The 14478-nt window shown below is 47.0% G+C and overlaps 6 protein-coding genes across 6 annotated transcripts; 4 read left to right on the top strand and 2 right to left on the bottom strand.

Moving 5' to 3' along the window:
• Window positions 1-1247: 1247 nt before the first annotated feature.
• Window positions 1248-3525, top strand: EDB93DRAFT_355928 (uncharacterized protein). Its single transcript, XM_041456173.1, has 20 exons — window positions 1248-1331; window positions 1385-1463; window positions 1530-1572; window positions 1643-1697; window positions 1763-1850; window positions 1901-1914; window positions 1966-1986; window positions 2036-2113; window positions 2162-2189; window positions 2245-2296; window positions 2350-2393; window positions 2446-2470; window positions 2523-2553; window positions 2608-2647; window positions 2695-2795; window positions 2856-2915; window positions 2964-2991; window positions 3045-3102; window positions 3157-3181; window positions 3238-3525. The coding sequence occupies exons 2-20, from the start codon at window positions 1461-1463 to the stop codon at window positions 3443-3445; spliced, it is 1002 nt and encodes a 333-aa protein (XP_041308113.1). The 5' UTR covers window positions 1248-1331; window positions 1385-1460; the 3' UTR covers window positions 3446-3525.
• A 992-nt stretch (window positions 3526-4517) lies between these two features.
• On the top strand, window positions 4518-7121 carry EDB93DRAFT_1143281 (uncharacterized protein). Its single transcript, XM_041449389.1, is given in 4 exon segments — window positions 4518-5759; window positions 5812-5871; window positions 5923-6734; window positions 6753-7121. 4 exon segments carry the CDS (start codon window positions 4571-4573, stop codon window positions 6789-6791), a joined length of 2100 nt encoding a protein of 699 aa, XP_041308112.1. The 5' UTR covers window positions 4518-4570; the 3' UTR covers window positions 6792-7121.
• EDB93DRAFT_1143278 (Coq4-domain-containing protein) lies at window positions 7081-8528 on the bottom strand. Its single transcript, XM_041449388.1, has 4 exons — window positions 8387-8528; window positions 8143-8355; window positions 7862-8088; window positions 7081-7805 (listed from the first exon to the last, which is right to left on the bottom strand). Exons 1-4 carry the CDS (start codon window positions 8457-8459, stop codon window positions 7419-7421), a joined length of 900 nt encoding a protein of 299 aa, XP_041308111.1. The 5' UTR covers window positions 8460-8528; the 3' UTR covers window positions 7081-7418.
• An 81-nt stretch (window positions 8529-8609) lies between these two features.
• Window positions 8610-10299, top strand: EDB93DRAFT_1328152 (uncharacterized protein). Its single transcript, XM_041455109.1, has 2 exons — window positions 8610-9296; window positions 9344-10299. The coding sequence occupies exons 1-2, from the start codon at window positions 8769-8771 to the stop codon at window positions 10124-10126; spliced, it is 1311 nt and encodes a 436-aa protein (XP_041308110.1). The 5' UTR covers window positions 8610-8768; the 3' UTR covers window positions 10127-10299.
• Window positions 10300-10304: 5 nt separating this feature from the next.
• Window positions 10305-12356, bottom strand: EDB93DRAFT_1143271 (DUF1768-domain-containing protein). The gene is made up of 8 exons (XM_041449387.1): window positions 11945-12356; window positions 11647-11884; window positions 11454-11585; window positions 11311-11397; window positions 11165-11258; window positions 10836-11113; window positions 10707-10787; window positions 10305-10651 (listed from the first exon to the last, which is right to left on the bottom strand). Exons 1-8 carry the CDS (start codon window positions 12070-12072, stop codon window positions 10571-10573), a joined length of 1119 nt encoding a protein of 372 aa, XP_041308109.1. The 5' UTR covers window positions 12073-12356; the 3' UTR covers window positions 10305-10570.
• Window positions 12357-12427: 71 nt separating this feature from the next.
• EDB93DRAFT_1143261 (ADP-ribosylation) lies at window positions 12428-14074 on the top strand. Its single transcript, XM_041449386.1, has 8 exons — window positions 12428-12872; window positions 12923-13037; window positions 13097-13275; window positions 13325-13346; window positions 13396-13433; window positions 13486-13625; window positions 13671-13707; window positions 13764-14074. Exons 1-8 carry the CDS (start codon window positions 12746-12748, stop codon window positions 13895-13897), a joined length of 792 nt encoding a protein of 263 aa, XP_041308108.1. The 5' UTR covers window positions 12428-12745; the 3' UTR covers window positions 13898-14074.
• The last annotated feature ends 404 nt before the right edge of the window (window positions 14075-14478 follow it).

Below are 14478 nucleotides of genomic sequence, written 5' to 3'. Positions count from 1 at the left end.
CAATAATGAACTGATCTCAAGTGACGATGCATGTTTAGCATCGCTCAATTGGCATTTCAGGCTAGCGAAGAGTGCGAGAGATAAAAGAAATATATTTTGTACCATGAGCGAGCAATCGTTCCATCGGTGTCGACGCCTTGGTAGCATGGGTTGGATACTTGACTGGCAAGATCACACCGGATGGTACACATGATAGAACACGACCTGCAGTAATAGTGACAGATGGGTGACCATGATGAGTACTGCGAGCGTCTTAAAGTCCAACGTGAGCAAGGTATCGCTGTGCTTTGATACTATTGATTTCGCAAGCAGGATTTGAAGGGCATGTCAGTGGAGTGCGGCAACCGAGGATCGAGTTCGACATAAAGTTGGTCATGAGATCTAAGGCTGGTCATCCAACCGAGTTTCGGCTACGAAGTCAGAACCAAGTTCCCTAGACAGACGAACTTAGAAGATCCGAGGGAAATGCGGACCAGGATTGGACTTTCTGGACTGGGAGTTGTTGTTGAGATCGGTGGTGTTAATGAGCGAGTGCCGAACAGGTAACATTGCGTACAGGTACAGAACATCACGAGACGGGCCGACAGTGTCAGATAACAAGTAAGCTAATCCTTATAGATGAATAGAAAATATACTTGGTGAGTGACGACCCGAGTTTTGACTCACTCTGCCGATACATACCTTATTTACTTTGAGATCCGAATAATGAACTGTTTTAGAATAGGAAGAATTGTTTTATCAAAGTTAGGAATGGAGCAGGGTCGCAGAGTAATAAGGCTGTGAACTTCGGATAAACGGAGAACGTTAAGACTGTTCAGAAGTGAATTCGGTTCTCGATGTACTTGAACATGAGGCTGAACTCGTTCACCCCTGATACCTATTAGTAGTTCGACTCGGAAGTGATTGTCAGTTCAGGACAAATGACTAGAATAACGTCCATATCAATTGATTGACCTTGAATAAAGGACTCTTACTAGTAGGCTTGAGAGTCCAATATTTCCAGTGGGACTTTGAGTACGGTCCTAACATTTGCCATGGAAGAAAAGTATGCATGATGGAACCGTACAACATCCGAGTCAAGTACATATATCGTCATTGATAGTATTAGTGATAGTACTAGTATGAATCTACTTGGGCGGTGGTCTGACCATACTTCCTAGAAATATGACACATATGGAGTGATAATGGTTTACAAAGAAAATAAAAGATCAAAAAACCAATAGTAAGTCGGATTCTTATAATCGCACGTCCAATAAGACTGACATTCGTCTGTCACTTGATACAACATACCAAGTGCTAAACCGAAGGAGGAGCCGGTTGAAAGGCCCGGGGTATGTAATAATTGTGGTCACGGATCTCCGCACAGTGAACTTAACTTTCTTAGACACAACCTCTCGTGACCTACTCGTGGTATGATATCGATATCTTTGACCGTGGCTGTCGGGCTCTGAAATAAACCTATGGTAAGTGCTTCTTGCGATCTAGATGGAAGATTTACCGGCCGTTGCGTTTACCGAGAGTGCTACTAGCTACTAGTAGCGGGGTATGCCAGACAGCACTCAAAGATAAACTGTACGGTCGCTCTTCTTTCTTCAAGTTCGATCCCACATTCATCCTCGAGCTCTGGATTCCATGACTACAGCATTATACAACGAAAGCTTCGCTTCTCTGATGACTGGTCTCGGTATATCATCAATGTACGATTGTTTCATCGAGAAACCATATTGCTGTTCATCTAGCATCCACTAACGACGGAAGATAGTGTTTTTCTGATCTTCACCGCCCAAGTTTGGATCTATTTCAGAAGACATACCATTCAATCTCGAGAAAACTGGCAGAGCAAACTTCTCGTACGAATTAGATTGCATACCACAAACTGACAGCTGATACCGCAGAACAGGTTGCCATCATTTGGTAAATCCCTCCAATTCTGCACCGGGTGCGAGGACTAACGTCGCTTTATAGGTTGATGCAAGCTGCTCAAATGTGAGTCCGTATTGAAATTTTATCTGCACGACGCTATAATTCCCGCTAGGGCGCTTACCTCTCGGATCGTGAGCGTTCATACAGCGGATTTCGAGGATTTCCCCCAATTCATTGGTCGTATGTCGACGTAAGTATCATCAGTCACTCATTGATAGTCTTTCTGATAGAATGACAGAGAATGGGCTATTTACACTGGAATATGTGTTAGTAGAGCTTTCTTCCTCTGATCCTCACTTGAAGCCCACCGTCGTTTCACAGACCTTGACAACATCCCTTGTGCACTGTGTCTTCATCTGTAGGGTTTGCAGTCGTACGTGTCACCAAGATACTCCTATTGTGTTTCTCTCTAATGCGCACATGAAGTTGAGAAGAGTCTCTGCGGTAGACGGAGAATGACATTTGTTTTGGTAGGGACTGCCTTGGACTGCCTCGGAAAAGGTGACTAATTGCGCTATTCAGATTGCATTTTGTGCCATGGAGCAAGGTGCAGTAATTTATTCTGCAACGAAGAGTTGTTACTTGATCAACGGAAATAGTTTTTGGTTGTCTCAAGACTATCTTCATATTGTAGGTCTGATTCCCAATGTCGTGTTGCCAGGCATTTATCAACACGAGAGACAGGTTCAAACTAAACAATCATACTTACTACACGATGGCTCTTGTAAGTTCGTTGTCTCGTTTATCAGGATGCAACTCAAAAGATTTAAGTGGGCTCCCCCAATTTCAATTGGTTGTTCAGCAATTGGTGACATTCTTATCGCTGGTACTTTGGTCTACATCCTTCACAGTAATAAAACTGAGTTACCAAGGTAATTGACGAGTTCAAGCACCAAATGAGTACAGGATTTACCTTGATTAAGCATCACTAGAACTAACCGAATGATCACGAAACTCATAATCTTTTGCTCACAAACGGGCTTGATTACAACGTTAGTCCATTATCATTGATGATGGGCATGTACTCACTCCTTGTGCAGTGTGGCGGCATTCATTACTCTTGGAATTGTGAATGTTTTTGTTTGTCTCACTCCTAAATCATTGCTCTAACGAAGATGCAGTGGGCAGTCTGCAGTTTCGTCATCAAACATCTGTATACGTGTTTTCCGATGGGGTGCTGTACGAATTTTGTTATTCTCGCTCAAGGCATGCTCTGACGTTCTGATATTATAGTATATGCCACTTGTCTGCTCGCTAAGTGAGTCGCCCTCTGACAGCGGAAATTGAACAGGACACTGACTAATAACCATTCAGCTTCATTGCCCGTGATTCCTACCTACAGCCACAGACAGTCCACGAGAGCGACATCTCCACAATCAGTTCTGCACGTTTCACCAAGAACGTTCATGTGGACTTGAATTTAAAGTCGTCGTCGGACACAAAATCGGGGCATCAGGAGACATTGGAAATGGAAGAGGGCAAAAGTTCCGACCTCTGCATATCGAAAACGTTTCCACAATAAATTGAGTTTTGATTAGCGTTCCCTACATGTGTACATAACGCAGAAATAAAAGTGCCTCCTCTTTGTTTTGTCAAATTTGAAGGGGTGGACGTTCTTCATGTGGGAGCCGAGCTCAGCGAATTGCACAACCAGGTTAAAAGGATCAAAGTGGGTCGTGAACACGCCAAAACTGTGGCAACCGCTTTCGCTCCAACAGCAGGCTCCTCGTGTAAAAGCGGGGACAAAAATACATTTTCCTGCAAGTTAGATTCTTTCGGATACACACGATTGAAATCATGGTGATTATACCAAAAGGGTCGTACACCCCGTCGATGAGGGCGATTTGGGGTCCTTCGGCATTGCTATCCAGTACAGCTGGCTGGGATAAAATTTCCCTTTGTAAGTTCTAGGATGTATTATGCATCCAATAGCAACATCGTGGTGAGATGATATACCGACCATCGCCTGAATTGCTGCGAAGGCAGTAAGTTCGCGTGATCATTGATAACAAGTACTTAGGCGTCGAAACAATTTGTATGTGTCCACGGAATGTTTCGACGGCATATAGCGTTCTCCCTTCTATCTCGTGTTCTTTCCCTTCGCGCTCCCAATCGAGTTGTCATCGTATGCATCGAGAGGCCGTTTGACGTTCACTGTGTTTACATTCATCGGATATTCAACAATTCCATGTTGCCTGCCAGTGCCTAGTCAAAGAGCCCTCCGTCTTTGAACTAGCCTCCCGCAATCAGAGCGTGTCCTTCAAGTACCTTCAAAAGAACTCGATGCATTGGGTTTCTTTCGTGGAAGAGTAATTCGTCTTTGATGCTACATTCCATGTATCTGAAAATACGAAGGCTAGAAATTAGAATCAACCAGAAACATGTAATGATGATATTGAATCACTCAGCTTTCACAGATGGAGGTATACGATTCATGTTCGACGACGTTGAATATAGAAAGCTTGAGTACAACTTTTTTGTTCCTGAATATCCTTTTCGTTGCCCCCAATGGCTAAGGACGCTCACGTGACCGCGTTAGAAAAAAACGTGACTTAGAACGCAACGTGTCACGCGTTTGTCACGAAGTGTTGGTTTGGGTAGACTCTGGAGCACTGCTGCTGTTCTTCACTCTTGACTTTGTACCACGATGACCCGTCCGAGATACAGCGTCCTTAACCTTTTTGATCCGTTGAATGCAACTCCGAGGAGCGAAGTCACAACGCCAGACTCGCTTTCTGGATCTGACAAGGAAAACGCTGAGCCAAGCTACGAATCCTACTATGAATCCGACAGGCTCACGATGACAGCATTTTTCAACCGTACTTACAAGACGCAAAGCAAGCATTATTCCCCAGTAGTTCTCAAAACTCGTCTAGTTGATGTCGGTGACATGACTATCATGGATGAAACCGCCGATCTTCTTAATGGGCTCACTATCGAAGAAGAGCCCGAAGATGACGTCGATAATGCGTCGCTTGTTCATGAAAGTATGGATTTAGATGAAGAGGACTTTTTGGCCACGCCGATGGGCAGTCCTTCGAGAACCAACAATCGTTACAATTCCGCGCAAACACCACTATCAGAACAGACTCTTGCCCCTCATGTTCAGCGCACCCCTCTTGCCGATATTTCCATGGATGCCACACCTGTTCCGCGCAAAGTAGTAAAGCTCGCCCAAGCTTCTCCCGAAGCTCCAAAGTCTGGCGTGGAACGTCACTCCTCACCAGTCACAGCGGTTCGCGCGAGTCACGCTACTTTGGCACCGGCTGGCTCACCGCTAGCTTCTGTGATCAATGCCATCAACTTCACAGATCAAAATGTGCCATCGGGAGGGCGCATTCCTGAACACGCTACCCCTACCATCGTTGTGTCGAGAGAAGGGAAAGTAGATTCACCTACAGCCCACTTATCACCTTCACCCTCGACTGCCCTCCTCGCGCACGCACATCTCTCAGAAGAAACACCAACTCGATCTGATACATCATTGTCACCTCCTTCCAAATATCAGACCCAGTCATCTTTTTCGCACGACACGTTAACTGCCCCAACCCCACGTCCTCGTTTGCGCGCTCGAGCACACACAACGTCTTCGCCATCTTCCAATCCGCGGCGAAATTCTGTGGATCTCCAGTCTTCGTTCAACCTCCAACTAAATTGCCCTGACGCGTCTTTCGATCTACTAAATGATAGGATTTCATTCTTTGGTGGTGATACTTTTGCGATCGACACCGATGATTTCGACATGCAAGCTGAGGAAGAGATGATGGAGGCCCTCGCAAAACGAATCAAGGAAAAGGACGCAGCAAGCACACCTGAAAACGTTGCTGGCTCTCCAGGTAAGTGTTATCTTGTTAAATGTATTTGATATTCAAACCCCGTTACTTGTAGCACTACAATCTGGGTCTAGTGCGATGCCACAACCATCACCTCCAATTGTTGCTGCAAATGGTGTGTTCATATCTTTAAAATATTTCTCCCTTTTTCATTACATTGTATCAGCTTCCCCTGCAACCGTGAGATTGACGACAAGACGGAGCAGCCTTTCTCCGGGAATGAAATTGTCGTCGCCCTCCCCACGGCCACCCATGGTTGTTGCAGCTGAGAATGAGGTCTCTGAGTCAGTGAAGGCGTCTGCAACTTTATCCCCCATCCCTTCACCAGCATTACCATCAGCAACACCGCCGAGGGTTTCGCTGGCATTCGTTCCACCAGTTCCCGCAGCGCCAGTGCATGCGCTTCGCATCGTAAAGCGGCCCAAGGCACATGACAGGACAACTTCCATATCTAGTGCAGGCTCGTCTGCTGGAAGTAGCACAGAGGAGCAGGTGTCACCGACGGTACCTCTCGCCCAGATTCACAGACCAACACTAACAGGCGTGCGCCGCCCTCCTCCTGGGCTCATACCTGCCGACCTTATGGCGAATATATTTTGCAAGCCTGAACAGGGAGTACGACCTACATTGGGTATGAAGGGCAAACTTACAAGCGTACTCGGCCTACGCACAAAAGCTACCGAGCCTCCCCGTTCACCCCTTGAAATATGCATGCCCTCAGAACCTGCACAGACAAAACCACCTAGCGGGGTCCTCAAATCAAGGCTGCTTATGCCTACCGCGTCATCGCTTAGCAAGGCTCCGCCAGTTAAGATACCAATCGCATCCAATACCGCTGCTGCGTCAAAGAGCCTGCGCCCGCCATCGCGCTTTGCGACTGTAGGCATGGCTTCGGGACTGCCCCGTCCCACAGGCGGAGTGCTACCTTCATCCAGACTTCCTGCGCCTACTGCTAGCGCGCCGAAGTCAAAGCTGCCCAGCATGACCGGAAGTTCAAGCATGATCGGGCGGAGTGCCACTATTCGGAGGGTTTAAGAGGTAAGGAAAAGGAAAATAAAAAAAGGAGATGATGCACATGGGATGGATTTTCACGTATGTCAAGCATGTTATCATTGCATTTGTTCTTTGCGGCATTTTTTTTTCCTTTGATTTTTTTGATCTCTCGCTTTGTTCCGTATGCCTCGTTATTTTATGTCACTCACAATGCATGCACATCAAGAGGAGTTGTAGATACGCATCTTAGCATGGTAGTTATGTCGGTGTTCGCTACAGTATAGAAAACATAGTTCATGGACTTCCTTAGTTATGGATGACTTACGGTCACTTTGTGATTTTCAACTGCAGGCCTCAATTTTGCACCACTCACTAAGTGTAAGATGGTCACAGCTGGATGTGGTTGAAGTTAGTGTCGTATCTCTACAGTACTTTAGTTGCGGTAGATCGTGCCACCGCCCAAGCTTCTTTGGCGCTACAAATATCTGCCCCGTTGGATAAAGTAACTCGTGATCTGCACATATATTGGTGAACCAACGGGAACAAGCGTGGTTCGCTTGGGCAACGTACAAGCCTTTAGGGGAAGGAAAGAGGAATTAATTTGCTATACAGCGGAGTCGGGTATTGTCGCTCAGTGCCACAACGATCGTTTATCATCATGCTAGTATATTAGGGAAAGACGATGTGCGAGGGTGGCTGGATGGTAATTCCCGCCGGTGGATCCCAGACACCAAATTCTTTCTTCATTTCGTCCAGATCCTGTCCCCATCTCTCCTCCCAATACACTGTAAGCAAGCACCTCGCATGACTTCCGCACCTCGCAGCCCAAGGGACAAATTCCCCCCAAAGTCGGGTCCGTTGAGGTGGCTTGAGTTTCATTGAGGCTCCCAGGGATAATGCAGTCATGGGGAAGCCTAGATTTGCAAACTCAAAAGCTTTGAGTGCAAGTTCGGGAAGGGCCGAGACTTTAAATCCAAAGACGGCGTGATAGAGGTCGTGTGTCTCGCGATAGCGTTGCATGACATATGCCAGCTCTGGGTCATCGATATAGTGTACCTGAGTCCTTAACGATGAGCATCTGGTATGCTTGACTTGGAATAAAATAATCCCACGGGCTCTCTAGAATCAGGTGTGACTTTGCAAGCATCAAGCCACCCCACGTAAGCACGTCCAAAAGTGTTCTCTGGAAGGGATCGCAATTTCTCCCAGTCCAAGGTTTGTGAATTGATACGTGGCATTTCTTTGAGAATGCGCCGACCCTCTGGAGACTCCAGCATTATATCCCTCAACTTCACCAGAGTTGGCCCAGCAGTGGTTTCTCCGCAAGCTGCAACCATGTCTAATAGACTTGTCAGAGAAATGCGCCCACTATAGAAGATTATGAAGTGCTTGCCCGCGCGACGAGTATCTATGAGAGACATGAGTGCAGAGCCAACTGCGAGAATTCCAGTTTCGAACGGAGTGAGTGGTATGTGGCCAGGATACGCTGGTTGAAGTCGTGTATCAGTGTGGACAGAGTGCGATTTTCTGTTGGTGGTATGGGATAAAGACCTAGGCGAAGCCACCAGTGCAACAAAGGAGCGAGCTTGGCTCGTGTTCGATGACACTATTCCATCTATGGGTTCCACGATACGGACTATGCATTGAAGTCATTCGTAAGTGAGCTCCGACGCAAATTATCGGTGGAAGGAAAGTGCATATCACTGACATGTCGAAGTCAGTGCCAGTGGTTGGTTGGTTGGCTGTCTCGGCGAGCCGACGAGCCGGTCGTTGAAAACGGGACCCTAACCCTAGAACTGGGTTATTCCCGAAATGGGGGTCATCAAAGCTGTGCAGTGGACGGACCACAGCTTGAGCGTTCCACCATTGAACTTGAACTCAGCGTCCACATCCACGAAAGCGTCGAACCACATCTAGCGCATATAAAATACCACTGATTATCCTTCATGCATAACCTCACTAGTCTGCTCTTTCCCTGCTCTTTCCCGTCCTGCCTGCTCTCACTTTTGCCAGTTAATCATGTCTAGCTCAGAATCAACTGCTATCACGAGCGTCGTTGGATTCCATGATTCCAAGGCAGACACTCGTAGATACGCCACCATTATTCCCTATGAAATTGTAGAGGGGATGTCGTTCTTGTCTCTCGATGAGGAGGATGCCGATACCGACGAAAGCCTTTACACCGATTTCGTATCCTCATGGGAGTTTAGTGCTGGACCTGTGGCGAATTCCAAGAACAGCGATTTGGTTCTATCCGAGGCTCAGGAACTCGTCAAGAAACATAAAGAGCGTTCCGACGAAATAACTGAAGCCCAGAGAGTCATTCAGGAATACCTACAACGAAATAAGACATTCGATGATCAAGGGACTACAGACTCTGTCTGCCCCATCAACACTGCCAAAGAGCTTCCCATCATTCCTAACAACAGGGATTCGACATACACCTATACCTTGACTGACGACGGACAATCCACGATTGATCTCGAGAAGCGTCCCGAGCCAAAGATTCGTCTATTTCATTATGACTCGGAAGGCGTAGCGCAGGCGGTATGTACTACTCATACCTATTTTGATTCATACTGATGTCTTTATAGCAGCTTCAAGGTTTGGATATTGTTCAGGCTGGTCACTACGCTCCTGGAGCTATGATCCGTTGTCAACGTCCGGGATGCACTAATGTCCTTCGTGATCTCGAAGCGCTTAAATTTCATTTGCACATCCACAACATCGGCGATATGACCGATGCCATCAGTGTTTTGTCCGCTCACACCCAAAGGGCAAAGGAACCTGGACACTCTTCCACGGAGTCTTCGCCACTCAATAATTCCTCGAGAAAGGTTCGCGGTCGGTCAAAATCTCTCATGGGCGCGGACGCCACACACCCATCGCGGAAGGTCCATGGGAAGGACCCTTATTCACACTCTCGCAGTCGAAAGCCCACTGCCACTCATATTAAGTCAAATGCACTGCACACGCGAACGAAGTTGCCCGATGGACCTCAAACACGTGGACGACACAGTAACAGGAACACCAATCGTAGTGGACTCGATGAGGCCAGTTATCACGACAGCATTGCGATGGTCCTTTCCCGCCCCGTGTCGCCCGTACGAGGTACCCAAGAGGCTTTGGGTTCTGTTATGAACACCCCTGTCAATTTTGGGAACAAAAGCAGCGTACTTTCCCCTTCTGCGGGTCTGACTTATGCTGAAAGGGAATTACCTCGTGCCAGGAGCCCCAAACGAGCATTCAGCCCTGCTAGAGCCTTCAGTCCCATCCGAGGTATGTCTTTTATTTGCATTCTTTCTGTTCGGCCAGCTAAAGTCTTGATGTCTCACAGATGGTCTTCGACGAGTGCTTTCATTCGGATGCTTGAATGAGCGCTTTGAATAGTTCGTGTAAAGTAGATTTAGTCCTTTAAACCATCTTCAATTGTTTGTACCATAGCATCACTTTATTATCATGTTGCAAGTGGGTGCCGCTGGGCGGCTCCCAGACCCTTTATATGTAGACCAGCCGATACATGACATTCCGATTCAATTCATTGATCTGCAGCCTGCTGTATTCCGAAATTACTAAACACCTTATTGAATTGAAATGAATTTGGCGAAGCAGAAAGAGAGCAACATCTGCCGAGGGTGGTGGTTAGTCGCTGATGCTCAAATTGACCCTGAGGGTATCCATGCCTAGTTTAGTGAAAGGGCCAACGGTAATTGGGTGGATGCAGACATGGTAAAACGGTAATATATAGCAAATATGGACTCGCACACGACTCAGTATAATCTTACAGTACGAATTATCCAAATGGGAAGATTTTTTCAAACCTAGGTTGCCTTTCCAGCTTGCACAGCGCAAGTCTTTGAACAGTAAGGATGCTTGCCGTACTTTGGTTTGCTGCGACAATGCTTAAAAAATGTCTCGGTCAGAATGTCAGACTGTCGGCCAGAAATGCAAACTAACGTTACACGTGGTCGCTGCTTGTGTGGCGCATGTCCTACCACAGTAAGGATGGTGTTGATATTTAGGTTTCTGCTGGCAAAACTGTGAAAAAGTTAGAGAAGCGCGAAGTCAAGGACAGCATCAACGAACCTCGCATAGCCCGGCGTCATAAGATGCCGACTGCGGGCTGACTGCCATGCCTGTGGGGACAATAGAGAGACGCTGTGGCGCCTGGAATGGAGGCTGAGGTAGTACTGTTGAGGGCGGGCGAATTCCCATGCCCGCAGAAACAAAGGAGCGGCGTTGCGACGCTTGGATTGGAGGATTGGCCGAAGCTGCCGCCACAACCAGCGACGTCAGGTCTTGCAACGAAAATCGGGACGTGTCGCGCTTGACAGGAGGCACCCTGTTTGGTTTGTCATCATGTCCTTCACGTCGACTGATTAAAGATTTCTGCTATTTCGTGAATAGATACTTACGAAGCTCATCGCGCACTCTCACAAGTGCTTTTCCCAGCTCGTTGCGTCCAGAGCCATCAGCACCTATCCCCCAAAAGAAGTCCCTTGGGGAGTTCTATTCACGAGATCAGAGATCATAAGAAATACCCATGATTACCTAGTTTTACCTCGACTAACTCAGCATCACCAGTGCCAAGAAGTAAGGCCTTTAGATCTGTATGCTGAGTGAACTTGAGCCGAAGTGTGACTTCCATCTATGGGTCAGAACAGTCCCTGTCAGGTACCGAGAGCTAGTAAACTTCTGGATTACCTTCTCAACATTTACTTGTCTCCAGTCAGATCGAACCCATTTCTGGTGACGATGGGCTTCGTCGAACACAGTACTTGGCCTGTCTCCACACTTGCGGATGTGCTCCGCGATGGCTGGCTGGGAGTCCAAAAACTGTTCCAACCGCATCCAAGAGTGTCAGAAAGATATCGGGAAATTAATATCTTTGACTAACTTTGAAAGATTGGAAGAGATGCTCGCTAGTTGGATATCTCTTCCCAGCGTAGACAACGTCGTGTGGCGAGAAATTAGTGAATTCGTAGTAAGGTTCATGTTTGTTGTAAAATAAAATGCATTCCCTTCTTTGAAAGGGTGCTACTGATGACCCCACAGGTTCCGGCGGAGCGGTGAGCGGGGGGTAGTAAGCTTCTGATTCTCCGTCGTTTTGCACATCAGGTGAAGACAACTTCAGGCTTAGCACATGTCAAGAGCAGCTTCAACATCACAATAATGTGGATGATTAAGATACTTACTTCGATGGCGCTGAGTGGTATTGGGTAGCAGGTCGAGCCTGACGCGCCTGTGGCGTATCTGGAGGAGAATTGAGACCGATTCGGAATATGCTAGTAATTTTCATGATGATCATGCGGTTGTCGAGCATTCCAAGCAGGACAACGGCGACAGCGACAGCGACAGCAAAGATTGCGTAGAGTATTTTGGTAAATTTTGATAGGCGATCGAGTGAAAAGTTCAGTTAAAAGCTGAAATAGGTCCAGAGGTTCTTATAGTATGCTTTCAAGAAGGCGATACAATCGGAACAGACTCGGCAGGGACAATATTTCGGTTGGAAGTGTCTAGCCCGTAGTCAGTGGATCCCGTCATGTGGTCAAACCTGGGAGACTTCCTATCGATCAAAGCCGCGAGGCAACTCTGCATGGAGGGGGCATGGAAAGCAGTGAGCTTATTAAGCAACTTCATTTCATTATCCTTCCTTTTTTGGACTCACTTTACATTCAGTTCTCCTCATGTTCTTGTCGTGGCTGCAGAGCATCTGCAGCATGGATACAATCTTTGAGATTGGGCAGTGATTGTGATCCGCCTTCGTTACGTTTTCTCCCAAGAATCTATGGTTGCAATTACCATCAATGCACTTCGCATCGATTGCATCGACATGAGGTTCTTCATTGCTCAGGCGGACGGGTCCGATTAAATTCGTTATTGCTACGCGGATAGCGTGCGTGGTGCACCTCAACCGCGTTGAGATAAAAAGATCATATTTTATGGACATGTAGCCTGGAATCGGTTTGTACTTCATCTATCTGACTTTGCTATCTATGTCAACATCGTCCTTTGAATCCTTAAACTTGGACGAGTTCTCTTTAGAGAACCCTGTCAATTGCTCCGCAGGCCGGCGCAGCCGTTTGGTGCGTCTGAGTCGTGATAGCCCTCACTTCGCGAAAGGTGGCTTGATACTTCTCATCAGTCGGCGCTAGCTGATCTTGCTCTTTCAGTCGAAGACCTTTTCAACAAAGGATGGCGACATGGAAAGAAAGCCAGGCCACATATACAAGGAATTTTTAAGATCCTTTGGCCCGACAGCAATCTTGAGCCATATCTACAATACAGGTGCTGACGAAAGCTCGAAGTGGAAATGGCGTGCGCTGACCATTGCTGTATCATCATAGGAAGCAAGTGCAGGCCCGCGTAAGGGCTCGGAACGAGGCAGGGAACGAGAAGCTGCTCTTCCACGGTACCAACAGGGCATGTCTCCTGGGAGAAACCTCAAAAAACATTCTGCTGTGTGGCCTTAAAGAGTGTTATCTTTGTTCTATCTTGCGGGCATCTTTTGATGTCAAGAAATGCGGTAAGGGTTTTCTCGCTTACCTTTTCATCTATCGTCTAACACTACATAGGCGCGAAGAATGCGTTCAAGAGGTGAGAAATGGCATCCAGAATTTAGTATACCGTTTTGACGGTATTGTAGGTTTGGGCATGGGATATATACCTCTGTTTGCTCATCTAGTCCGTCCGTCTTCCTTTTTTGCATCGGTGCATCCGCTCAACTGTAGCACAGAAGCTGATGATTATTCTTGCAACTTGTCTCAAGATGCACGCCTCCACACCTTGCTGGTCAATCGTGTTGTAGTTGGGAGGCCATACAGACGGTACAGGAATGCACCCAGCCTCGTAAAACCTCCCGATGGTTTTGATTCTGTGAGTTGTTCGTTGTTTGATATTTGTTTGCTCATATCATCGCAGGTTACTGGTGAGATTGGCTGGGACCTGAACTACGAGGGTGAGTTTGATTGATTGTTCATGTGGATTTCTACTTAGCTTTCATATTCGACCCAGAAACCGTATGCTACACAAATGACGCTGTGCGTCCTGCATATCTTATCGTATATGGACATAAGCCCAAAGATTCGCTTAAGCCAAGCTTTAAGACCCTGATGTCAACGATATTCAAGACACCGTTAGTCTCATGAACGAACGTTCGATTTCGCCGTCACATTCATGATAAGGCATGGAGGCGCTGCTTGATTATTTATTAGAAGCAGTCATGTACTTTTTATATAATTAACATATCGCTGCAGAATGCTCAAAGTTTGTGCAATAGATTCGGATTTGATGTGGCTGTGCAATCACATAGTTCTTTCGCCTCACCGCCCACTGTCCCGCAAAACCGAGCGCTGGCGTCGTGTCCTCACACTTACGGCTCGCGAGTAACAAAAGATTTTTCTTTTATCATGAAATCAACACCGAATACCACGTGAATAACGACTAAATACTTTTCAGGCCTACATATAAGCGACAGTCGCGCAATCTGGAGCATATCTCCACATCAGTCGTGCGGTGAACATTATTCTGGGCAACTGTTTCAATAATGGTCTAGACCTGAAAGCCTGCCATCCATTGATATACTCTGTGGCTGTACTTGTATGGTATCTTAGAGGAAAATGCGCGAGCCGTGCATGGTGCACCCTGTGGCAAACCGTGCCGATACGACTGTCATATTACCATTCAGCCTCGCATCATCCTGCTAGCTCGGATCACGAGATCTCCGTGC

The sequence above is a fragment of the Suillus bovinus genome (assembly GCF_016758785.1).
Source record: "Suillus bovinus strain UH-Sbo-P2 chromosome Unknown EDB93scaffold_24, whole genome shotgun sequence".
Taxonomy (NCBI): Eukaryota; Fungi; Basidiomycota; class Agaricomycetes; order Boletales; family Suillaceae; genus Suillus; species Suillus bovinus.
This window is presented reverse-complemented; position numbering and strand designations above follow the sequence as displayed.